The sequence below is a fragment of the Pristis pectinata genome, chromosome 30 (assembly GCF_009764475.1).
Source record: "Pristis pectinata isolate sPriPec2 chromosome 30, sPriPec2.1.pri, whole genome shotgun sequence".
Lineage (NCBI taxonomy): Eukaryota > Metazoa > Chordata > Chondrichthyes > Rhinopristiformes > Pristidae > Pristis > Pristis pectinata.
In genome coordinates, this window is record NC_067434.1 from 21,395,163 (window position 1) to 21,421,557 (window position 26,395).

The following is a 26,395-nucleotide window of genomic DNA, read 5'->3' on the forward strand; positions in this document are numbered from 1 at the left end:
CTTGACCAAAAAAAAACTTAAAATCAGCCTCTCCATGTACATATCCACTGCCATTTAATAAGCAGAAATGCGTTACAAGACAGACTTGGGAATCTAAGCTCAATTTAAATTCCAAATGCCCTCTACATGATACCTTCAATCAAGATCTACCATGGTTGAATTCACACACAGGTGTATTAATGGCACAAAATCAATAGAGTCGCTAAATGTTTGAGAAAGAGCTGCATACGTATCACTGGAACTCAAAAGGAGATGCAACTGTATTGAAATATTCTGTAACAATGCAGAACACCTGAAAATACCAAAAACCTCCACAATATTTCACTTGGTGGAAAATTATCCCAGATATCATGGGTGCCACAACAAACACTTAATGAAAGCAGGGCATTTCTCAGGTTATTATTATAGACTAGACAGCTGAGAAATGTTAAAAATACAAGATTGCAGCACAATATGCCAGCTGAAAACATTGCTACATGTTTTCAAAATTTTGAAGTTGGCTGACTGAAATCCCAAATATAGCTTTGGATTGCTTTCAGTTACCTCTAAGTTTGGGAACAGACTCAATTGCCCTATGTAGCACAATGGCTGAAGTAAGCAGAATATTTTCATACTGGCAGGAAAAGATTATAAAACTTTAAGATTACAGAACAGTGAAAAAAGATCTGCATATCTAAAACACTGTAATGTCTCTTTCAGGATGTCTCAAAGTGTTTTACAGTTGAAGTATTTTTAAGATGTAGTCACTGCTGTAATGTGGGAAATACGATAACCTCAGACAACAATTTCCATAAACCGCACTGTGTCAATGGCTATCTAATCTGTTTGATAGAGTATTTATAGAGGGATGGACATTGGCCAGGACACTGCACAACTCCCCAGCTCTTCTTCAAAATAATGATTGTTTTATTATACCCGAGTGCACAGACCTATTCTTACTTTAATAGCTTATCTGAAGTGTCTTTAATAGTGCAGTACTCCTGCAATATTGGGTTGATTTGCTCTAGTCACTAGGTCCAGATTACCCGATAAGATCCTCACTTTTATTAGTGTGTTGTTCAGCACTTATGATGCATCAATACATTTTTAAGGCAGCAATAGATCAAACCTTGATAAGCAAAGGGATGGAAGGACACTGGATATGCAGAGTTGAGGTTTAAATCACATCAGCCATGATCTTATTAAATGTAGAGGGAAGGCTGGAGGGGCCCAGTGGCTCACTCCTGATCCTAATACACAAATTTGTCCAAATCAATATACTGAATGAACTTTTGAAATAGTGGCTACCTTTACGTAGTCTTATATTCAGGTGAATTTTGCCTAAGACAATTCACTGTTTAAAAGCTTGTAAATGTACGCCAGTATTTTATATACCGTGCTTTATTAGAAATTACAGTATCTTAATTAGAAAGTAAATGTTAGTTTAATATTTCATTTACATATAGACCACTATTACTTGTAAGAAGATGGACAAACATCAATGCGATCTTGATGATCAGTAATTTTCATGGCTTTCCTTAATTATTGTACTTCTACCTGTAACATCCCATGTCCATTATCTTCGATTGTGCCTTCACATGTGATGTGTAGCCTGGTCAACTTCTTTGTAGACCTGACAGAAATAAAATCAATCAATCAGTTTGCATGAGAGCAAACATGATGCTTAAATTTAAGGAAACAGATCTTTGGCTACTCTAGATATTTAAGCATTTTATGAGAATATTCTACTAATATGATTGTCTGCATTCTGCCTTAATCTGCCATTTGTCCCAGTCTGATTTTTTTTTATATTGATAGTGACTGCAAATTTATATTAAAAATAAATTAGCTTACTGTAGAATTCCAAGTCAGCCTTTTGTTTTGCTTACTTATAAATGCAATGATATTCTTATTTTTCATCTCAAATATTATCTTTAAAAGTCCTTACACAAGTTGGACAGAAATAACCTCTTTCAAAAAATAAATATTGTACAAAGAAAATTGAAAGAAACTTTCAAATGATTAACTTGAAAAACCAGGGGAAAAAAACAGCCAATTATAAACAGAGTAAACAGTAGCTTGGTTCTGAAATTAAGCACACCATTAAAACAATCTGCACAAATCAAAGCATAATTACATTGCTGTTAATCTTATCTTTTCTGAGAACAAAATATGGAAAAATATCCAATTATATCCTTCCAAATCTCCATTTCCAAGTATTTAGAGTATCAGGCTGTACGTATTTGTGAAATGAACTAAAGCTATGAAATTACATGTATGAAATTAAATATGGATAAGCAAATTTCTTTAAAGAAAATTGAAGCTAGTTATATTAAGAGAAATAAGAATGCTGGGGCCCTTAATCCTTGTACATTTACTCAGCATAGTGTCATGCTTATGAAGTGCATGTATAACCACACAGCACAATTCCTTTAAGAAATTAATTTTCAAGACCAAGTTATTGACCATCACCAACAAAAACAAATTTGCAGTGTCCAAATTAAAGATAATGGTTGAATAATGCAGGAAAGGACAAGCAGTCCTGAGAAACAAGCAAACTATCTGCAGTGGAGCAGTACGAATAAAACAGCCAGTATTAGCTTGTCTCAGTAAATATTTTTATTTTAGAACTCAAAAAAGACGACTAGAATTTCTTCAAAATGCTAATTTCTTCAAAAGTTTAATTATGACTTAATCACAAAATAACAAAAGTATTATAATCCACTTTTCTCAGTCCCTCTTCCCATTTTGTAAGTGAACTGTTCCCCCTTTTAGCGGCTTTGAGTTTGTAACAAAGAATTAGGTCTCCGCCTATTACATTGAACTAAAGAATGTCTCAGACTAAGGAACTGAGATGAGGAGTAATTTACTCCAGAAGATTGCAGGTCTTTGAAGTTCTTCAAAGTCAAAGTCAAGTTTATTGTCATATGCACGTACACGTATGCACAGGCGTAATGAAAAACTTATTTGTAGGTCAGTTGTTAAAGCATATTTAATAATGAAATTGATAAGATTTGTGAACTCTTCAGAGAATTATTCAACATGGGAATCAGGCACAAAACTGAAGACAGAATACCAGCCATAATCTTTAAATGGTAGAACATGCTTGAGGGCCTACAACGTCTCCCCTTTATAGAAGTCAAAAGCTTTGAGAGCCTAACATAACTTGGCCTACTGACGATCTCAAATCTCATCTCTGCTTAGATCCTCTCTCATTCTACCCTAATGAGGGTTAGACCTTTTCAATTGTTTTAAAGCACAAATTTTCTCAGACCAAAGAATTACAACAGAAACCCATGATTTAACATTGACAATGAGATTGCCACAATATGTTTCTTCTACAAAAATTTAAAATTTAACCAGATTTTGTTTGGGGGAAAAAGGTAACTTTTCAATAGAGTTATGTCATACCATCTCCCATGGACAAATGCATTGAAATACAAGTGTTGATCTCTGTGCTCCAGTTCTTAAAATATATTAGCAAACTGCCCTCGAGTTAAAAATAGAATTTTTTTCACATCAGCTTTACTTAAAGAGTAGAAATTAATTAAACATACATAACAGAACTTCCATGCTAAATGCACTATAGAAATTTTACTTGCTTTCCTTGCTTGCTATTTAGTAATTCTGTCCTTTGTATGTTCCTCTGAGACCTTTTAGCTGATGTAAATGCTTGTGTTTCATAACTCATGCTTTCAATAGAACCCTGAAGGAATCTGTCTCTCTTGCACTTTAGTGAATTAAATGCACTGTCTAATAATGCTGGGGGACTGGGATGTTGGGTCACCACGCATCTCAAGTCACGTTGCTCTTAAGTAAACTCCAAAAATACCTCCTTAAGGCTATCCATTTGTCAAGCACTAACAGTAACATGGCAATACGAATCAGCAAGACTAAACAAAAACAAAATCTGATTTATGAGATTAGTTTTTACAATGCCAAGGCACAGCAGATGCCAGTCCAATAACCACATTTTTCCTACATCTTAGTTTCTCATAAAAATTTTAATCTACTAACAAGGAAGAGAAATTACTGTGCTATTTTATTAATGCTTAATCTATACCACAATAGAAAACTATTCAACAATAAACATCCTGAGAGTTGGAAAATGACAATCATTAAGTGTTGCTTTATTAAATGTAAGCTATGTCAAATACATGCGCAAACAATGTCACATTAATGCCTTCTAAGATTAAAAGCTTGTAGGTCGTCAACATAAATTTTCCCCAGAGACACAAATTCTGCCCACAGGTTTGGACTAAGTGGCACAAGTACAGGAATTTTCTTCAACAGTTACACCAAGGTCACAACCATGCTAAACGTGAGATTAGATAATGATCGCTGGGTTGAAGTTGCCTGGATAAAAATGCTGATATAATCAAAGAGTTTTGTTACCGTTCCCATTCAGGAAAGTTCTGCAGACATTGTCTCTGAAAAGTTACCAGACCAGTAGGTTCTGCGAGAATAAAAAAATAATTAAAATGACAAATCAAAAATAATACACGAAGACAAATATTCTAAGAAATGCAACATTACTTTGATATGTACATTTTACACTTCTAACATTTACCCCACAGAAAAACCATATAATTGTTTTAGGAATTCCCCTTTGCAAAGGTACTGGCCTAATGTGTGATTGAGATTTGAAACGACTGTGTAGACTCAGCTGTTTAACAAGCTGGCCATTCTCTTTTCTCTTCTACCTTCTGGGAGAAGATACAGGAGCTTGAAAGCCCAGACAACCAGACTTAAGAACATCCCTTCCCCCACTGCTATCAGATTTCTGAACCAATTACCTCTTTCACACTGCCTTCCCAGTGGTGCTGCCACATTCTCGAACACTTAAATTGCTTTATTATGTAACGAGGTACAGTGGAAAACTTTGTTTTGCAGGCTATCCATACCGATCATTTCATCACATCAGTACATTGGGGTAGTACAAGGGAAAAGCAATAACAGAAATCAGAATAAAGTGTAGCAGTTACAGAGAAAGTGCAGTGCAGGCAGACAATATGGTGCAAGGCCACGACGAGGTAGATTGAGAGATCAAGAATCTATCCTGTCGTACTAGGGGACCGTTCGATAGAGTTTTAACAGCGGGATTCTTCCATTATTGTCAATTTAGCATGTGTTTTTGCACTTCAGTTTGCACTTCTATACTTCACACTATTCCGTTATTTTTATGCTCGCCACTATATTTATTGTTCTATTTATTATTACCATGTACACTGTTTACTCTGCAAGCTTCATGTGAGCAAGGAACTTCATTGCACCCTGGTGTATATGACAATAAACTACCCGAATTTTACAAACTGCTAATTTCCTTCGATAATTCAACATTACCCGAGGAAATTACAACCCACTTTATAAAGTGATAGCGATAAATTGGAAGAAAGCTTCCCAGAAAGATCCTGCAATCACGGTGGTATGGATTTCAGCATTCACCTGCTCTCATTGTTTCCCACTGGTCACCGTTATACCCCTTTCTCATCCTGTTTGTTTAAAATGTCTTGCTAATACTCAACAGTCCTGCTCCTTATCACCTGATTTATCTTATCGTATCTCCATTTCCACTTTTGTCTTGCACCTCACTCTCCGTCCCTCCCCTACCCCAAGCAGCTCGGCCTTAGAACACAGAACGGTACAGCACAGCACAGGAGCAAGCCCAGGTTGAACATGATGCCAAATTAAACTAAATCTCTTCTACCTCCATATGATCCATACCCCTCCATATTCATGTGTCTATCTAAAAGCTACATAAACACCACTATCATATCTGCTTCCCCCACTACCCCTGGCAGCCTGTTCCAAGCACCTACCACTCTGTGTAACAAAACTTTACCCCCTCACCTTAAATGCATGTCCTCTAGTCTTTGACATTTCTACCCTGGGATAAAGATTCTGACTGCCTACCCTATCAATGCCTCTCATAATCTGATAAACTACTATCAGGTCTCCCCTCAGCGTCCGACGTGCCAGAGAAAACGAGCGAAGTTTGTCCGACCTCTCTTTATAGCTTATACCCTCTAATCCAGGCAGCATCCTGGTACTGCAAGCATCCTGCTTTGAAAACTGTAAACTTTCTACTCTCTCCACCCCCACCTCCTCCCCTCAGTTCTGAGGAAAGGTTGCTGACCCGAAACATTGACTGGTTTCTTCTTCCACGGTTGCTACATGACTGGCCAAACTCTTCCAGTATTTGTTTTTATTTCAGGTTCCAGCATCTGCAGTTTGATTTGTTTCTCAAAACTATATGGTCATTAAGTTGGCAGAGACAAGGGGATATGACTGAGTGTTCTCAAGATCGAAGGTTTGCAAGAAGGAATGGATGGTCCATGGCTCACACGAGGGGGCATAATTTTAAGTTGATTGGAGGAAGGTATTGGGGGGATGTCAGAAGCAAGTTTTTTTTTTACACCGAGAGTGGTGGGTGTGTGGAATGCACTGCCGGCAGAGGTGGCGGAGGCAGATATATTAGGGACATTCAAGAGTTAGTCTACCACAAGAATGATAGAAAAATGGAGGGCTATGTGGGAGGGAAGGGTTAGATAGATCTTAGAGCAGGATAAGATGCCGGCACAACATCGTGGGCCAAAGGGCCTGTACTGTGCTGTAATGTTCTATGCTCTATGGTGTAAGAATGGGTGTGAGAGTAGCAATAGAAAAGCAGGAACAATTAAAGAGAGACTGGGATAGTAGCCTTCCTATGTAATAACCTTTTAATGTAATTAATATATTGCCTTCTTTATTGTGAAGGCAGTGAGGTATTTGTCTAGGGGAAAATAATAGAAAACAATGGCCAAACCACCATGAGGTGCTGATCTGGGGCTAAAAGGTCACTTAGACTCTTAAGTGGCAGCAGCATTTTTGACCACTAGAGCCAATGGAATCAGGCAGATTCTATTATAGACCATATATGGACACTGAGTCATCTTTGTCTGAGGATTTAGGGATAAGCACATAGAAGGAAGTCCACACAGGCTTATAGACTGCTATAGGAAGACAAGAAAGAGGTAGACATAGTGAACTTACTATCACCCATGTCTGAAGGTTGTGAGCAATTTGTCAACTATCACCTACTATTAAGTATAGCAGCATTTAACTCTTGATCTTGTGCACAAACTACTAACTACTGCTCATTTTGTCTTGTTGAGGGATGGTTCAAATCTTATATTAGATTTAGTTTTTAAGCTAATAATAACCCATCATTGTACTACTTCATTAAAGTGACATACCTGAAACCTTTATCATAAAAAAGCCTCAATAGGAGAAATGCAGAAAGATGCCTGTCCTTGTGGAAGATCCAAAAATAGCACTAATAAATATAGTTACTAATATATTCAAAGAATTCTGGTGATTTTTTTTAAACTCATGAGGTTAGAATGTGGAAACTGGGATCACATGTAGTAGCTCAGGCATTATAGATGACTTTAATGTAGGTGGTGGGGTGAATACATTGGCAATTGTAGAAATCCAAGACTCAGAGACAAACTGCAGTTGAGTTTTGCTGGGATTCTCCAGTTGAGAAAATCACCTACACAAGAAAAACAGAAAATGCTGGAAAAACTCAAGTCAGGCAGCATCTGTGGAAAGAGAAAGTGTCAATGTTCTGGGTCTGCGACACTTTGTCAGAATAACCTCTCCGATATTACACAAAGTCAGACCTAAAACAGGATTAGAGACTTCAGATTTCAATGGGCTTTCAGATTAGGAGGCAAAGGGGAAGGCAAGTAATTTTCTTTCTAATTATTTTAATTTAATATTTTAATTACTTCTAAGTGATTTCAAAAGTGCACAATTTAAAGAATTAAAAAAAGAAATTTACTTAATTGAGAGCTTTTAAATGTCTCTGAATGTCAAAGGCCCAATTACCACTGAGACCTCACTGCCCGAGTGGAGGGTGCATTGGGCTAGCAAGATTAGCCTTCGACAACTGGACCACATAAGTCCTGGGGACATTGACCAGGGGCAAGATCCAACATGATCCTGCTCACTTCGCATAATTCAGGAATATTGATAATCCCAAAACTGAGCTATCTTTTCTCAGAGTGAATAATGGCAATCTGTGACCACTAACTGAAATACACTGCACTAATGATTCATTTCTGGTGCATGGGTAACTGGGCCAGTCTTGATATTATTATGTTTTGCACATCTGCTCTTTCACTATGAAGTTCAAACCATTTCTTGTGGTCTTCTTGTCTTCTTAAAATTTTTTTGTTTTTACATGCAAGGATCTGTTTCCTGTTACTGGATGTAATGAAAGCTGGTCATGATGAGGAGTCTGCTTATAACTTGTGGTACTTCAAAGCCTAATCTAATAGGAGAGTCATTCACATGCCTCCTATCACCCACCTTCCTTCAAACACATTCTCAAAATCTATTTTCTTCTGAGCACACACCAGGCTACATTATCATCTCCCAAGATTTTTGGATATTAAGTGAACCAAGAGTTACATCGTTCACGCAAGAAAATGGCACTAAGGCGCAAGATCAGCCATGAGTTGGTTGCCTGGGAGAGCAGGTATGGAGGAGCCAAATGGCCTGTTCTGATTCCATGTCTTTTGTCTTGTATTCTCACATCACCTGGTGTTCAGATATCTTTGTCATTCACTGGGATGTATTAATTTGCTAACATATCCATCAAAACACAAGCTGCTATACCAGAAAAAATAATCTCCAAACTGCCTTCATATTGTAACAGATTATAATAATTTATACAAAAATTAATCTGAATGTTATTAGAGAGAGGTCAGATTTCTATTTCATTTCCTTTTAAGTTATCTTTTGTTTACTAATTCAATGTCGTGGCCTTTCTCTCCAGAAGTTTCAAAAGGCTTACTGTGCAGAAAGCAGACCTACCTTATACATTCACTTAACTAAAATCAGATAGGTAACTTGTCTGTAGGAACAGAATTTAGAAACTTCTATCTGATCAAAAGATTTGAATACTCAGCCCTACATTTTGGTCAATTTTAATCAAAATTCATTTTATAACTGGAAGATTAACTGTAAAACTGGAATCTTAAAAAAAAAACTGACACATTTTTGAAGGATACTTCCTTGCTGTAGAGATAATTTAGGATTCCTTTTATAGTACTTTCCTTCTGCTTGCTCTTACATGCCTCTAGTAATGCTACTTACTAACCTAGTAGTCAGAAGCATGGAACAAGAGGAACTAGGTGTACTTCTGGATTAATGCTCACTGTCGTGAAGATATTGATTTCTGTTTACTATGTAAAGGCCAAGTCTAGAATTTTGGGTATGCAGACTCAAGAGTATGAAACCATATTTAATTACTGCTTGGCTCTAGAGTCAGCTATGTTAAAAGATGTTCTATAATGTTTAAATGCTACTGCCACACCATCATTATAGGATTTCAAATAGCCTGTGCACCGATGCTTATATCCTTCAATTTTATTTTATTTGCAGAAATTTAATGAGAAATATTATTGCTTATTCCTAGTAGCATGAACTTACTTTTCTCTGTGACTTTTCTGAAATAGCAGAAGAGTGTTTTAAGCTTTTCGGCTTTCTTGAGTGAAGATCCTTCAAACAATCTGAGAAAATAATTAAGGCAATAATTTACTTTAAAAAAAATCAATTGTTTACAAAATGAAACTAAATACAAAGGAAAAAGACCCAAGAACATTAAAATTTGTATAAGTGGCTGAAATCATATAGCCACATCAAGCTGGTTATATATGACATTTGCTGCAGTAACCTTGAACATTGTAATGAAATGAAACAGGAGTGCTGGAACTGCAACGAAGAACTGCACATTAATTTTCATCTCATTTTGAAAAGTCTTTGAAACAAGAAAATTCCGAATGAATTGTGCACTTTCAAACTTAATTAAATTTTGTATTAATGCCTCACGTAGTATTCAAAATAACCAAATGCTTCACCTGAAAACCCTTGAATACCTCCTGTGGCCAAATCCAAGCAAATGCTAATCTAGTATATGACAAGCAATTCCTCCATCATCCAACTACACAGCTTATTTAGTTGTTTCATTGTTCCTAGATATAAATATCACTCTCAGGACCTTTCAAACAACAAGGCTGGGAATTAAATTGCTAAATCTAGGCTGATGCAGTAAAAGCCCTTCAGGCTAGAGATATAATTTCCGAAAGCTGATTCCAATATACGACAGATTTCAATGCCAAACTAAAGTGACATGATGTTTTTCATCAGGCAAGTGAACTGCTGCATGCCTTACGGACAGACCACTTTCTCTGACAGAAGGAGGTCTTCAGGACAACTAGGTTTCCTGGTTAATCCCTGCTCCCATCACTGGCAGTTAACAGTGACAAAACAGTAACTGAATTTTACACTTTCCTTCTGAAGTTACTTATTATACATTACATTTTAAAAGGAATAAAATTATTTCCAATTTGCTTACCCACAGATATTTAACATATCCATGCTCAAAACTTGTACAAGTCCAGTGTGTTTTCCATTAAGTAGACTGCTGTCTTAAAGAAGCCATTTTCTAAGAGTAATTCGAGTGATTTTCATGCTTTTGTCATGAATGAAGTTACCCATTTATGCAAATAAGAATCTACCTGGAATATTTTAATGATGCTAATTAAATGCAATTTTTCAGATCTAACTTTATCATTTGCAATATACCTAGGGTTCATTAGTTTTTATTGATTGCACCTTGTCGTTCTTTTCCAATTGATCAATATTTCATATTTTTATAAGTCTCAAAATATAACTACTAAAATTCCACTTTGGGGATGCAGCCTGTTGCCCACATCTATTTTTCTCCAAAGTAGCAAACATTTGGGGTGCAATTATATCACTATTTTTCTGTCAATGCAAAACAGTTCACATTTGAGAAGAGCAGGAAACAGAAGTTAATCCAACTCCAAAATGTACTTAGTAAAATTCCTGGGGGAGGGCTTGCATATTTCAGTCTTTGAGATCTGACACAGTGTGAAGTTGGAGCTTGGGGGATATTGTACTGATCTACACACATGTTGAGAATGGATTTACTGTCTGTGGTCTCAAAGTAAACATGTTGGTCAAGGTATGGGACCAATGACCCAGAGATGGTGATTGTAACTGACAAACACACCAAACTGAAATAAATTAAATAATTCTGGCAATTTGGGCATTGTTACCAGAAATAAAAATGGCAAGTATAGCAGGATTGATATAAAAACTAAACCAAAGACTTAGAAGGAAACCTGTCTGGTTGGCTTGCATAGAACAGGGCAGCAACATCAATACACAAGGCAATGAAACTGGTACTACTGGCTGTGGAATGGACTCTTGACCTCACAATCTAGCTTGCTATGGCCTTGCACTTTATTGTCTGCCTGCACTGCACTTTCTCTGCAACCTTAACACTTCATTCTGCATTCTGTTATTGTTTTACCTTGTACTACCTCAATGCACTGTTGTAATGAAATAATCTGCATGGATAGCATGCAAAACAAAGTTTTTCATCGTACCTCAGTACACATGACAATAATAAACCAAGTTAACCAACCTGTGCCTTCAAGTTTCAAACAAAAAGTATAGCACAACTACAGCCAAAGGGTCCTTTCATATTCTGAACTGAGGTATTTACTATAGTAGTCTTAATACAAGTCAGATGGAGTTGGTACTTCAAATGGTGGAGAGATCCAACTTTATCTCATCAACAATTCCTGTTGGAGTTGCTATTGGTTTTACAAAACTTCCCTAATTGACAGTAAAAAAAAAGCCCACTTGCACCAATATTAGTCCTCAAGAATCACAAAACAATTGTTTATTAATCTTTTAGGTACAATTTAGCCAAGGGGCACAGATGTAAAAGCCTCATTACCTGATCAACCTCTGATTAAGAAATTAAGTCTGATCTCCACTGTGCAGTCGAAAGTGCATACATTGTAGTTATTTTCATTTTATAAAGTAATCTGATGGAAAACTCTGCTTTGTTTTTTGTCTTCCTCTCCTCTGCTTGTGAAGGTGCAGAATCTGGCTGAAATATTGTTTGCAAAGCAATGCATCTCTCTGCCTTTTCCTTCAATCAACCAGTCTTTGTATGTGAGCTTATGGAGTGTGCACCATGGGCAAATAATTATCATTTGCCTGAGAACACAGAGGTTGATCCTGATAATAGGTACTACCCCTGCAGAAACAAGATCAAATCACAAAAGCACACAACTGGAATATGTTGCAAATACAATAGTTTGAAACATAACTTTTAAATATCAGATTTTTCCCTAGTTAAAACAAAATATTTGAAGCCTGCTTCTGAAAGTGGATGTGATAAAATTTATAAATAAAAAAATAATGTACTGAAACAAATAAAAGTAGCAAGAGATATTTTATTAAAGAAATCTCTTATGGAGATGTTTTCAAAATGATAAAGCAGGTTTTTGTTAGCTATTAAAAAAAAGGCTAGCACTGGTGAACCAGCAGGTTGCCATTGTTCTATGAGATTTTTTGTAAACAAGGCTTGGTTCTGACCCCGTTGACATGGTTTTGTGACCCTGTCAATGTTCAGGAGCTCAGTGTGAGGGATGGAACAACACAGGACCCTAGTACTTGTTAATATTTAATATGTTTTTGTTAATAAATTACAACCACTCCTCCCCCGCAACCTCCACCATCACCCCCACCACCCCCCCCCCACCCCCCACCCCCGACCAAGCTGAATCCAAATGCTTCTGTGGCAGTTGCTTTGGCGGGGTGAGTTCAGGTACTTGTGCTGTACAACTTATGTGGGCAGTCAAATCTATCAGGTACTGCCCACACCCCTTCACCATTCCCCCACACCCCATCATGAGATGCAATACTCAATCTGGGTTTCAGTACTTTCAGCTAGGTTTGTGCGAGTCATGTTGTAATTACAATGGTCTGTTTAGTACTTACAGACGTTACCCATTTAACCTAAAAATTTCTGCACGTACACATTGGGAAGTTACAGTTGACTGTTTGTGGTAGTATTCCTGCCTCCACTCCCAACACAGGAATGAGCAGACTAGTAGAACACAGAAGTGCTGCAATTTCCCAACACCTACAATGAGGAAGCTGTTTGAATATTTGGTACTAAGGTTATTAAAAGTTATCAAGAAATATTCAAACCATTTGTTCAAAATAGATAATTGTCATGTTACAACGTTGTGAAACATCAGTTAGACCGCATCTGGAGTATTGTGTGCAGTTCTGGTCAACAGACTATAGGAAGGATGTGATTGCGCTGGAGAGGTTGCACAGAAATTTCATCAGGATGTTGGCTGGTTTGGAGCAGTTCAGTTATAAGGAGAGATTGGATACATTGGACTGGTTTTCCCTGGAGCCAAGGAGACAGAGGGGTGACCTGATAGACATATACAAAATTATGAAGGGGACAGTTAGGGTAGATAGTAAGAATCTTTGTGTCAGATGGGGGTGTCTAAGACAAGAGAGTGGGAGGGGCGACTTAGAGGGGATTTGACAGGGGACAACATCTCACAATATTTAAACATCTAGACAAGTACTTGAATCATCAAAAGGTATAGAAGGCTATGGTCTCAATGCAGGCAAATAGGATGAATGCAGGTAGGTACAATGGACAGCACAATACATGGTGGGATGAAGGACTGATTTCTGTGCTGTGTGGCTATGACTCTACAAGAACTAACATTTCACGTTAGCAACTTTTCAGCAGCTCTGCTTCTACCTCTAAATGCTTCCTGACTTATGATTTCCAGCATTTGCTAGTTTTATTTCAGATTTTCAGCATCTGCTATATCATGCCTTCCTATTTTGTCTATGGCTGGTGTGTGATATAAAATCATTGATTTTATTATTATCATCGATTATTAGTTTTAACCATGTCGTTGAGATTAGATAAGCCTAAAAATAAAACCATCAACTATGATTAATTTTGGGCTGGGCGTATAATTCACATATTACAACAGCAATAGATTTATGAAAACAATTTACTCAGGAGATCAAGGACAGCAAAAGTCATGCTGCGTGGAGCATTCCCAAATTTGATATGGTGCACTGCAGGGCTCCATCTGCATCATGTTACTTCAGTGAACAACAGTGTTCCAACCCCTCTGTTAGTCCCCTTACGTTTTTCTATCCGCTGTAAATTTGAAGATTGTCTATAGCTGTTGATTTAAGATTAATCAGGCAGTGTTGTATGACAAACAGCAGATAGAGAAGTCTGTGTGTAGCTGGGCACATACAGGGACAGTGTTACAAGTCAGACAATAGAACCTGGCTAGAATATTTAACAGAAAGACAAAAATTAGCTTAATAACTAATCAGGATAACTGTTTAAATGTGAAAGCACTTAAGCAATTACTAGGATCATAAGTCACACACTTTATTCCCAACACTTTCAATTTTGAGAGTTTCTTTTAAGAAATGCGGTTATTTTTGGAGACGCTAATGTCTTTTTGGCACTGCTTTACATCAGAGTACTATACAGCTAATTCCATTACCTCAAGAAGCACACCATGAAGGCCACCACAGCTTGTCTCTGACCTTTTCACTGTCAGTGTGGAGCAGCTGCATCAATGCTAATCAAATATATTCCTTTACTTGGATAATCAGACTCTGAGCTACCCTGATGCAGACAGGACAATGGCATAAAAATACAGCACTGTCAGTCATTAGTATGAAAAGCACAAAGTGAGGAGAAACAAATTAGTGCAAGATTATTGTGTCTCAATATTTAAAAGTTAACATTTGAACCTCTTAGTTATAACTTTTACATTAGATTTTCTTAGTTTAGTAAATGCGAGAAATATACTGCGGTTCCAGTTAAAAAACCATAAAATATTAATTATGTATACTTAGTAATAACAGGAGTGTATCTCAAAAGCTGTTTTTAACCTGTAGTGATTGTGGTAACAGTTTGTTTTGCTTTAGTAAATCCTTAAAGAACTAGACCATCCTTCAGGCAAGGTGGACGATCAGTTCAGTTCATTCAACAATAACAAATTTCCACATTGCTCCTGACAAGGAAGAAAGCAGCAACTTCAAGTCTTTCTTGAGCTGACCGTGAGGAGGGAGTGTTGAAAACAAGTCCTCAAAATCTCAATTATATTTGTATTTGGTCAACTAATCAGTAAGACATCCAACATAATGACTAGATGAATAGTTCATCAGTAAACATATTCCAGCACTTTGTTTAATATTTAATAAAGTATTAATTTTAAGATTCTGCAGCTTGATATCTATTTCCAAAGCCCTGAACTCTCTAAGTACCATCTAAAGCCAACAAAGTTAAAAGATATTGTAAGAATAACACTAACGCCAACTGACTGTACTATTCAAAACCAGATACAGGCAGTCCCGGGTTAGGCAAGGGTTCCATTCCCGGGAACTGTCCGTAAGTCAATTTTTTTTTGCAACTCAGAAACATCCATCTTCTTTCTCTACCCATACTGTCTCGTTCTATATATACTTGCTATTATTCAGTCACTTATAAATACCATGAAACATTTTATTATTACTATCTTAAAAAATGCATGGGAGGATTTGCTTAAAGTCAGGATCCCGCAAGTCAGGCTACCCCTGCATTCTTAATTTTCTTCAGTTTTCAAGACCTCCTTGCACGTTACAAACAGAATTAACTTGCTTAGCAAAGGTGCTGGCATGTCTTCAGAGTACAATATATTGATGTTAACTTTTAGCAAGTGGCATACTTCCTATTAAAATTCAAACCTCTAGAACGGGAGGCCTGAACTTGTGTATAATCACACACAGGCACATTCTTGGGCCAGAAAATATAAACTTCCTACCAAAAACTGACTTGTTAGACTCTGATGGCAGTTGCAGAATAACTGCACCCTTACAGAAAGGTTTGTTCTCTGGCTGGAGCACATTTATCCACGAAGACACAGGGAGCAGCTGCCTAATAAAAGCCAGGAAGCCAAGAAGACTATTTTTGAACACTTTGTGGGCCTTCAACAAGAATTATATCAAGACATTACTCTGTTATCTTATAACTATGTTAGATTAATTGAATTGGTTAATTTACTCTTAAGAATCACCAGATGATGCTTATTACTGCCAATAATTTATGTTGTTCACTGTAATGCGTCTTTTATAATCATTTTGTAATACTAAATTGAAAATCATTCTAAATACAACATGTTTAATTACCTTTCCTTCAGGCAAACATAAACAGAAATGTCCAATGTCTTATGAATGGAATACTCATACTCATCTGCTTCTCATTCATAACAGAACATTTTCTTGCCTCTTCTTCAATACCACAAGTCAGGCTTCAACCTTTGTGCTCACTCCACCTGCTTGTCTATGGTGACTGGAAATAAAATGTTAATTGAGGGAATCTTCTTCATGCAACAGCGAGATGCTGCCAACTTCATGAATGCCATCTTAAAAGTAGCCTGGCACACAAAAGTTTGTTGTCGTAGTCATCTTTACATCTACAATTCTATCTGTAGTAGATGGTAGACTCAGTGAGACCTCATTAGTGATATGCAGATGTCTCACGGATTGTTCCTCACTGAGGCTCAAGTAGAACAATTGAGTATGACCTCCTCCCGAAAACCCTTCTCCATCTCTTTCTTTTCTGAGCTAGATCTTTCAGTGTGTGGGTTTTGCTTATTCTGCTAGCCATACACCATTTCATGGGGATGTCCCTATTTGGAAGCAGCTGGTCTATGTGCAAACCTTCTAGACAGCAAAAAGTACTTCAGCCCCCAAAACAGTAGTCTGTAGACTTTAAAAGTGACTAAGGATAGCACCAATAGTAAAGTTGTAGCAATTAAAAGTAAATTAACAACCAACTGAGACACTACCACAACAGAGCTTCAGAATATAAGAAACAAAAACTGGAGTAGGTCAATCGGCTTCTGATGTCTGTTCTACCTTTCAATAAGATCATGAGTGATTTTCTTACCTCAGTGCCACTTCCCTGTACTTACTCCATATCCCTCAATTCCACTAATAGCTAAAAATCTCTGATTTTCTCCTCGAATATACTCAGCTGAGTTAACACAGTTTTGGGAACAGAATTTCCAAACAAGTTTCTTCTCACTTCAGTCCTGAAAGGCTAATCCTTATTTTGTGACAGTGATCCCTGGCCCTAGACATATGAGCAAAAGAAAGCATCATTCCTGAATTTACTCTGTTAAACCATTTTAAGAATTTTATTCAATAACCTCAAGGTGGAACCTCATGAAAGCCCAAATACATCACATCTATTTGTCTCCATTGCCTATTCTGCTAGTTACTGCCCCAGAAGACATTCACAGATTTTTCAAATATATTGTCAAAGGTTTCTCTTTCCCAAATCCCAAGCCCAATCCTATTATTTTCAAAAGTACAGTTTCTACTTACGAATAAATTCCAACATTTTCCCTACTACTGATGTCAGGATAAGTGGTACACAGTTCCATTACATCGCTCCCTCCTTGCTCAAGTAAACAGTTTATATTTGCTACCATACGAAAATCGATTGAATTTTAGAAAATTCCAATCAGTGCATCTCCATAACCCCTCCCTCAAAATCTTAGGAGGCAGGTGATAAATCTTATCACCTTCCAGTCCAATTAATTATTCCAATAGTAGCTATTTATTAATGCTACTTTCTTCGAACTCATCATTCACATTGCACTTGTATTTTGCTACCATTTCCAGAAGGTTTTCAGTATCTTCCACAAAACAAGCACAAAAAGTGTTTAATTTCTCTGCCATTTCCTTACTTCCCAATATAATTTCCCCCTTTCTCAGTTTGCCCCCCATTAATGTTTGCTAATATTTTCCTTTTTACACATCTGCAGAGACTTGCTTTTAATTTGTCTTGCCAGAATACTTACATATTTTACTTTTCCTTTCTTTATCAATGCCTTCTTCATCCTCTACCGAATTCTGAAATCTTCCCCATACTCATGCATTGTTTGTTTTGGTAACATTGCAAGCTTTTTCCTTTGGTCTAATTCTACTTTTAAACTTCTCTTGATAGCCACAGCCAGGTCATTTTCCTTGTTTGTTTTGCCTTCATAAGGGATACATATGACTAAGCAATAGCTTGTTACTGCTATATCTTTCAATGGAGTTGCCCATTCTACCACAGCCAATTCACACCTCATGCCTTGGTTATTTGCTTTATTCAGATTTATGATTGTGATTCCAGATTGAACTAATTCACTTTCCATTTTTATATAAAATTCTATAAAATCATATTCACAGGTCCCCAAAGGTTCCTTAATTACCAGAACACCAATTAATTCTTTCTCATTGCACAATACCAGATCCAAAATAGCCTGTTCCCTTGTTGGTTCTGCAACATACTGATCTAAAAAAAAATCTTTATACTTTCTGCAGTTAATATTATAATTAACAATTAATATTTTTGACATTCGGAAGCATTTAAATAGTTCTGGTGGTGATGCTAGTTACTGAACAATGGACAAATCAGATACACGAGCTCCAGAGAGGACATCAGCAGGAGCACTGAATTTCGAAATGGCAGCAATTACATCACATTTTGATCTGCCAATAGTGTCAACAGAACTTGTGTGTGTACTAACAACTTTACTAAGATGCAGTCTGGCATGCCACATGTCAGGGGTGTGTACACATGGCCCATAAATGCCCCTTTGTCCCTGCAACCCCCCAACAAAAAAATGGTGCCAGAAAACCTAATTTCATCTTTGTTTTTGAACTACTTTTGGAACTATCTTCATTCTTTTAGTGGGATAAGAATGGACTTGCATTTGTAATGCACCATAACATATCCATTAAGATATCTCACAGCACGACACATTTAACTCATTGAGGTAAACCGATCATTTTAATTGGAGTTGTCCATGTATTACAAATTCCTATTCACTCACTCAAAATGTTGAAGTATACTCAGAGTTTGAGAGGTTAACATGCAGGTCAACAGAAAACAAATAGGTAAGATAAATTATTTCTCCCATCTGCGTACTTCGTTGCATGTATATTTGGATTTGGTACATGGTATTGTTTTAGTTACTGCTGCTACTATTGTGCAACGTTCACAATTGCAGTCATTCATTTTCCATTAGCAGTGAGGTTAGAATAGACAGCTTCAGTTGAAGGGCTTGACCTTGCACAGCGAAACACACTGGCCATCTTTCTCTCATACTGTTATGGTACGGTTCAGAATATTTAAATGCTGGATGAAAACCATCTGCTGAATTGGACAGAATATTGCTCTGCATTTTGGGAGTACACTGAAAACATGCTTTATACAGAAGAACAATAGATCTTATGGCTCAAAAAATTTCAAATATTTTAAGATTTTCTCATGTTTCACTGGATGTCTTGTGGCATTATATAACAAGTTAGATGGTAAACTGTTCCAATTACAGGAAAGTTAGACAACACATTACTGAGGGACCACTTCACCAGTCATTTTCTTTTCCAGAAAGGAGTTTCAAATGAACATGGTTAAAATGTATTATTTTCAACTAAGCCAACCATGCTGGATTAATGGAGCTTTATTACAAGGAGAAATTGATACAATTGCAATCAAGAAATCTACAGTAGAGCAAATCTGCTTCAAATTGTTTAGATTTTAAATAACCTTTGCAGAAGATCCTTAGAAGTATGGCATGGAGGTAATTGTCCACAGTGCAGCTCAGATGTTGATGCTTAACCTGGCAGGTCCCTTTAAGCCTTGAAGACGAGCTGGATCAGATGAGAAATCTTGTGTTTACCCAAACAATGGCTCTGTGGGGCATGCTTGTAAATAGAGTCAGATTGAAGCCAAGCAGTGACTATTTGATGTGATTCCTGGTTAGTGAAGTTTTAAGACACGCTACGTTTATCTGTAGGGCTTCCACATACTCAGCTGTGACTAGATGCTTTTTTATGACTATCATAGTTGTGCCAATTGGTTTCAAAACATGGACCTACCCAATTATTCCTTACCAGGAAAGGGGGCTTAAAATGGTGCACAAGACAACATGACACAATGAAACATACATAAAAGACTTATCTTCTGCTGTCTCCAAAACTGAGGACATTGATTGTAGGTCAGGAATTCAGGATCAAGGTTGGGGGAAGCATCCTCAGGCCCACTCTGCTGGTGGAAGGCCTGAAGGAGACGCACGGCGAGGGGAAATGAAGGATGTACTAGGGGGCCTACATGCAAGAGATAACAAAATCTTAAAGGCTTCTCTGCAGGAGCATCAAGCTCTCCAGTTACAGACCAGGTAAACCAAACCTACAATTATACAGAAGCAGGACTCTCATGAGAAATCTTTATTAGTCATATGTACATCAAAACATACAGTAAAATGAATCTTTGCGTAGAGTGTTCCGGAGGCAGGCCACACGTAGAAAAACCTTCTACTGAATAAGGGGTAGTATAGTGGTACAGCTGCTGCCACACAGCTCCAGTGACCTGAATTCAATCCTGATGGCAGGTGCTGTCCGTGTGGAGTTTGCACATTCCCTCAGTGACCACGTGCGTTTCCTCTGGGTGCTCCTCTTTCCTCCCACATTCCAAAGACTAAGTTAATTGGTCACTGTAAATTGCCTCTAGTGTACAGTAGAATCTGAGGGTTAGGGGAATGGCATTGATGGGAATATGGGGTAAATACAATGAGACTAAGGTAGGATTAGTGTCAATGGGCATTTGATGTTGCTGAATGGCCTGTATCGGTGCTGTATAACTTGATGAATCTATGAGTGGCCCGAGCCATTTTGTGGACCACAGATTGCCAAGATAATTTTAAGCTAGTGGTGATCAAATGTGCGCTGTTTAGTAAAACACATGTCCCAGCGTCACGTGCAAGTACACGGACAACCCAGAAGCAATCCAGTGTTGGACACAACTTGTGAGGTAATGCAAATGGGGCTTTTGATGAAACTATTAGAGCTGAGAAAGATTATGCTGTGTGAGTAAATTTCTAAACCCTGGCTACATTCAACTACCATATTTAATTAATATCTTTCACAGAATTCTGATGTACAATACTTATACAAATGGTGCTTTGAAAACAAACACCTTCTCTCATAGAACTCAATTCTTCCCCAAGCATGACAGTCCCCTCCAATTATCTTCTCACAGTCAACATGCCTTATAAAAATACCATCTGCCTAACATGTTTCTGCTTCTAGGTAATCCATCATAGACCCAGATGTCAATTGCACATCTGAGCTGCTTAGCTAGCAGATCACAATACTATATAAGACTAATACCTCCATCTTTATCATAAAACTCACAAGTGATTAAATATCCAGGCAAGCAAGTTAAATTACACCACATCCCATTATAGTTCAATGGACTGTCAAAAGCAAAATCCCTAGGGGCCCTACTTATTCTCTTTTTACTTACATCACTCATTCTCAATACACTTTTTCCTTGCCAGTTTGTACTTTCCTGGTTCCTCCCATTATCTCTCTATATAATATTACTTAAGCTAAGACAATGAGCCCAAAATCATTTTCCAGAACTTCACTATTACTATTCTTTATCTAATCACATGACCATCCACCAACACTCGTCACATTTCACTCCTTCCCACAAGGAAACCACATATGGCTTCTAAACTGCAGAGCCTTTTGGGTAAATGTCTGGCACACTGATGTGTCAATATGTAAACAAATAGGACATCTTCCAGTGTGACTGAAGCACAGTTCTCCATATATGTGTAAAGTTATAGTAGAAAATCCTAGTAGTAACAAAATAATGTTGACAGCTTATATAAAATGGCTTTATAAAATCTGCATATTGTGCTTTATGCAGCAAAGGAATTGTTTATACTTACTTTTTGAAGTTTATGTCCGGGAAATTAGAGTACTCAGGTTTTGCTTTGTTACTCCGTCGAGGGAATGTACAAAAAAAAGCATTGGCCAGAAGGCAGGCTATTTGTTCTTGTGACATTGTGATGGAGTGATTCATCTTCTGCTTAAGCAATGGTATCGGCTGGCACGGAAGGAGGCAAGGCAGAGGTAATTAGTTTATTAATTTAGCAAACAGAAGCAAAATTACATTTACCAAATTATAGTACATATGGCAATTTAGCAACACTACAAGCAGTACTGTGGTAGTAGTTTTATTTATTTCTCTCAATTGATTGGAAAATCTTCTTATTTGAGGTATTACTGATTTCCAATGTTTTAGAAACCCTCAAATCAACCTTGTTATAAATTGTACACAAGTCACAATATAGTCTGGATGCTTTTATTCTTTTTTTCATTGCTGTGTACATGATTATTTAAAATTATAAATTAAGAACTTGATTAACTAAAGAGATTGTACGATTTTATTGTGTGCTGCAACGTTGGCCTGGGGGATAGCTGCACTGAAATTTTATATGGACGTCTATGATATAGAAAACTGAAATGAGCTAACAACAACCATCTCTACCTCATCGCCACCTCTCTGGACCTCTCCGTTGCTTCCAAATTGTCAAACTACTTTTCTGACATGCAGCACCACAAGAGCAGAAATTTCATTCAACTAAAGTAAAGCTATTCTGCTCAATTCCCACCTCTCAAACTCTGTTCCCTATCCACAAACACTGTCTGAAACAGAACCATACCACTCACAACCTTGGAGTCATATCACACTCCAACAGGCGTTTGGACCACATATCCATGCCATCGTTAAGATTGCCTTTTCCCACCTCTGTTGCATTGCCCAGATGCACCTGTGTCAGTTTGTCCACTGCTGAAACCTCACCCATGCCTTCATCATTTCCAAGCCTGACTATTTCAGGGCACTCTTAGCTAGCCTCGTTCACTCTACCCTCTACACACGAGCTCAGGCAAAACCTTTCTGCTCTTTATCTTAATTTGCACTATTCAATTCATTACAAAATTTTGTGTTTACTGACCTGCATTGCCTCTCAGTTTAGGAATGTCATGATCCTCATTATCAAATCCATCCACTGCATCTTCCCTATCTCCGATCTCCTTCAAACACCCAAGTTCAAGTTCTCTGCACCCGTCCAAAGCCTCACATCTGGTATCTCCTCTTTAACTCTCTCTCCCCCTCTAATTCTTCTCCTTTGAATTTCCTTAATACCTCTCCCTCTCTTTGACCAAATATATGCTAATATCTCCCTGTGATCTGATGTCATATTTTGTTGATAACACTTCTATGAAGCACCTTTGGATGCTCTACTGCATTAAAGACAAGATATAAATACAAGTGATGGTTTTCATTGCTGCTGCAGCAAAAAAAAATAACACTATTCAAACAGAATTTCAAAATCTATTAGCACAACTCGAAATGAGATTTCATAACATTAAGTGTTAACTTTTAACTTTACAGTCAAAGAATAGAATGGTCACTGTGCAATTTTGATTAATGAAATTGACTTCAGCTCAAATTTACAAACAATCAGCTTTCTCCTAGCCATCTTCTATTTTTATATCGATCTTGGAGTTTAGGCCAAGCAACAGACCCTGGAAAATTGCTATCCTTTACTGGGATAAGAAAAAAAAATTGCTAGATCAATATATAAGAGGCAACAAACTATTCAGAATAAAAAGGATGGAACTGCTAATTTTGTGTATTAACAATCCCATTCATCTATTACTTTTACAACTAGTATTGTAGAATACTTTCCAACTCTATAAAAAAGCAGATATATGTTATTACAAAATTACAATTTTTGCATGCAAATTCATTAATAACCGTTGGTCTAATACTTTAGCTTAATAATGCAGAACTTTACATATGGGGAAGTTGCCATTCCATGCATTCAATAACGGTTAAAAGCAAGAACAACCAAACTTTCTTTGCATTTTTGTTTCTAGCTGTCACCTGGATATCAAATTACAAATTGATTGGAATTCTTGTAGCATAATCTACACCAAACTTCTACTGACCAATTTCCCGATTTGGTTTGTCAAGCACTGACATTTTCAACATGGAGAGACAGGAGGGATTTATTCACAATGCCACAGCACCACTGATTTATTCTTGCATACGAGATGCTAAACAGCAATGAATTACGCAATTATTTGAATTTATATAACCTGGAGAAGGAAGCAGCATTTTTCAGGTTCCAAATGAAAGTAACATATTCGTGTAGTCAAAAATATACGCATGGGTTTAAAAAAATGACTGATTTGATACAAATCTACCTTCCTTTAATACAGTAAAATTCTGATAGTCTGCTATATGACTATTCAGAAATCCTGAGGGTGCAGCATCTTGCTCACTGGCTGATGTTTGCCATGTTCCCCGTCCACTTACTGGGCTCCCTGGATCCCATCCACTCACTGGGGCCCCAGTTCCCACACTTGCTGACCATTCACCAGGACCTTGATGCTGCACTATCATCGGGCCCCAGTTCCTGTGCTCCCCTCCACTCAATGGGCCTTGGTTTCGGCTATCAACCTGGAACTCTGACAACTCTCCTCTTCCCCCCAGCCATTATTGCTCCAGATTCCAGCATTTGCAGTCTCTGATCTCTCCTTCGTGCCTGTGTTCCCTACCACTCAATGGAGGCCCAGCTCCTGATCGCCTTTCTACTCGTGAGCCTCAATTCCTGCACTCCCTTGCACTTGCTGGGACCCCAGTTCCCATGTTCCCCATCCACACACTGGGACCCCTGGATCCCACAGTCCCTGCTTACAATCGACAGTGCTGAGGTCGCGAGGGTTGAGAGTTTCAAGCTCCAAGCTCCTAAGTGTGAACATTACCAATAGCCTGTCCTGGTCCAACCACGTTGATGCCAGAGCCAAGAAAGCTCACCAGCACCTCTACTTCCTCAGGAGGCTAAAGAAACTCATCATATCTCTTTGACCCTCACCAATTTTTATCAATGCACCACAGAAAGCATCCTATCCAGCTGCATCACCACTTCGTATGGCAAATGCTCTGCCAGTGACTGCAAGAAACTGCAGAGAGTTGTGGACACAGCTCAGCACATCACGGAAACCAGCCTCCCCTCCATGGACTCTGTCTACACTTCTCACTGCCTCGGCAAAGCAGCCAACATAATCAAAGACCCCACCCACCCTGGACATTCTCTCTTCTCCCCTCCCATCAGGCAGAAGATACAAAAGCCTGAAAGCACGTACCACCAGGCTCAAGGACAGCTTCTAGCCCATTGTTACAAGACTTTTGAATGATCCCCAGTATAAGATGGACTCTTGACCTCACAATCTACCTCGTTGTGATCTTGCACCCCACTGTCTACCTGCATTGCACTCTCTATACTGTAACACTTTATTCTACATACTTATTATTTTTACCTTGTACTACCTCATGCACTGTTGAAATGAGTTGATCTGTATGGACGGTGTGCAAGACAAGTTTTTCACTGTACCTTGGTACACGTGACAATAATAATAAACCAAAACTCACCTGGTTCTTTCTATTGGCCGTACTCCTCTGAAACTTACTGATAAGTGTTGGGCAACATCTCTTTTTAAAAAAAGTGAATTAAGAGTGTATTGGAGTACTAATAATTCAGATAGTCTGTTAATCCAGCACCACTGAAGTCCCTTGTGTGCCAGATTAACAGTTTTTATAATGTTTACCCAGCAATATTAGTTTTGTCATGAGCTTTTTGTTAACTTCATGTCATAGAACCATGGATTATCATGTATATAATACAATTTATTGATATACATATACAAAATTCTAGCCAAAAGTATTTTAAAGCCAAAGTAAATTGTCAACAAATGTCACTTTACTGAATCCAAAATTTCAGCTAGAATAAATACAAATTATAATTAATTGGAACTATTTATATCCCACAAGAATACAACTGATGTCAAAGCAATTTATTTTCTTGCTAATAACTATATTGCATTAAAAGTATATCAATCAGTTTGGATCAGAAGGCGGCTCATTAATCTCTCTAAATTTATGCACCTTATACAAGTGAAACATATGTTGCCAATGGAACATGCAGAAATGTGGATCACATGAAAGGTGTTTACGAACATTATGCACTCCAAAAAGAATATCCAAATACATTTTCAATTCTACAGTAAATAAATAATTGGAATCCATCAGAAAAAAATCATGAAATGTTACTCTCAGTTAGGCTACTGGATAGAAGTAGACTGCCAACATTTCTTGCATGCTCCTGATTAGCATTCATTTCCTGGTGAAAAAAGATAACAGAAGAAAGCTTTGAGGAATATCAGGTCTCAAGCTAACAAACAGCTTTGTGAAATATTTCCTCAACCAAGTGAAATGGCTTACTAAAGGGGTACCAGTCAACAGCTCTCAATTCCTGCAGCACTGTGTGACTGTGGCAAAATCTAGTAAACTTCTATTTCCTCTCCAATCACATTGCAAGTATATCAAGGATATCTGACCAAGAAAAACTTATAAAGGGGATCTTCTGCTTGTACTGAACTATTTGAAAATCACTGATCCAAAGATTGATAAATTCTACCAAAATTGATATTTATGAAGGTGAAATTTCTAAAATGTATATGTAACATTTGGCAAAGAATATGAACTGTTGTTCATTAGTCCACTACAAAGATCCTG

General features: G+C 37.5%; 1 protein-coding gene across 2 annotated transcripts in view; it reads right to left on the bottom strand.

Moving 5' to 3' along the window:
• The window catches only part of parga (poly (ADP-ribose) glycohydrolase a), a 131,508-nt gene that overhangs the window by 40,677 nt on the left and 64,436 nt on the right, over positions 1-26,395 (bottom strand). For both annotated transcript variants that reach the window (XM_052041635.1, XM_052041634.1), the window contains exons 9-12: positions 21,696-21,853; positions 9,460-9,539; positions 4,375-4,435; positions 1,537-1,612 (exon numbers count right to left, since the gene is read on the bottom strand). In XM_052041635.1, the coding sequence (XP_051897595.1) occupies positions 1,537-1,612; positions 4,375-4,435; positions 9,460-9,539; positions 21,696-21,853 (375 nt within the window). The remainder of the gene's footprint in view (positions 1-1,536; positions 1,613-4,374; positions 4,436-9,459; positions 9,540-21,695; positions 21,854-26,395) is intronic.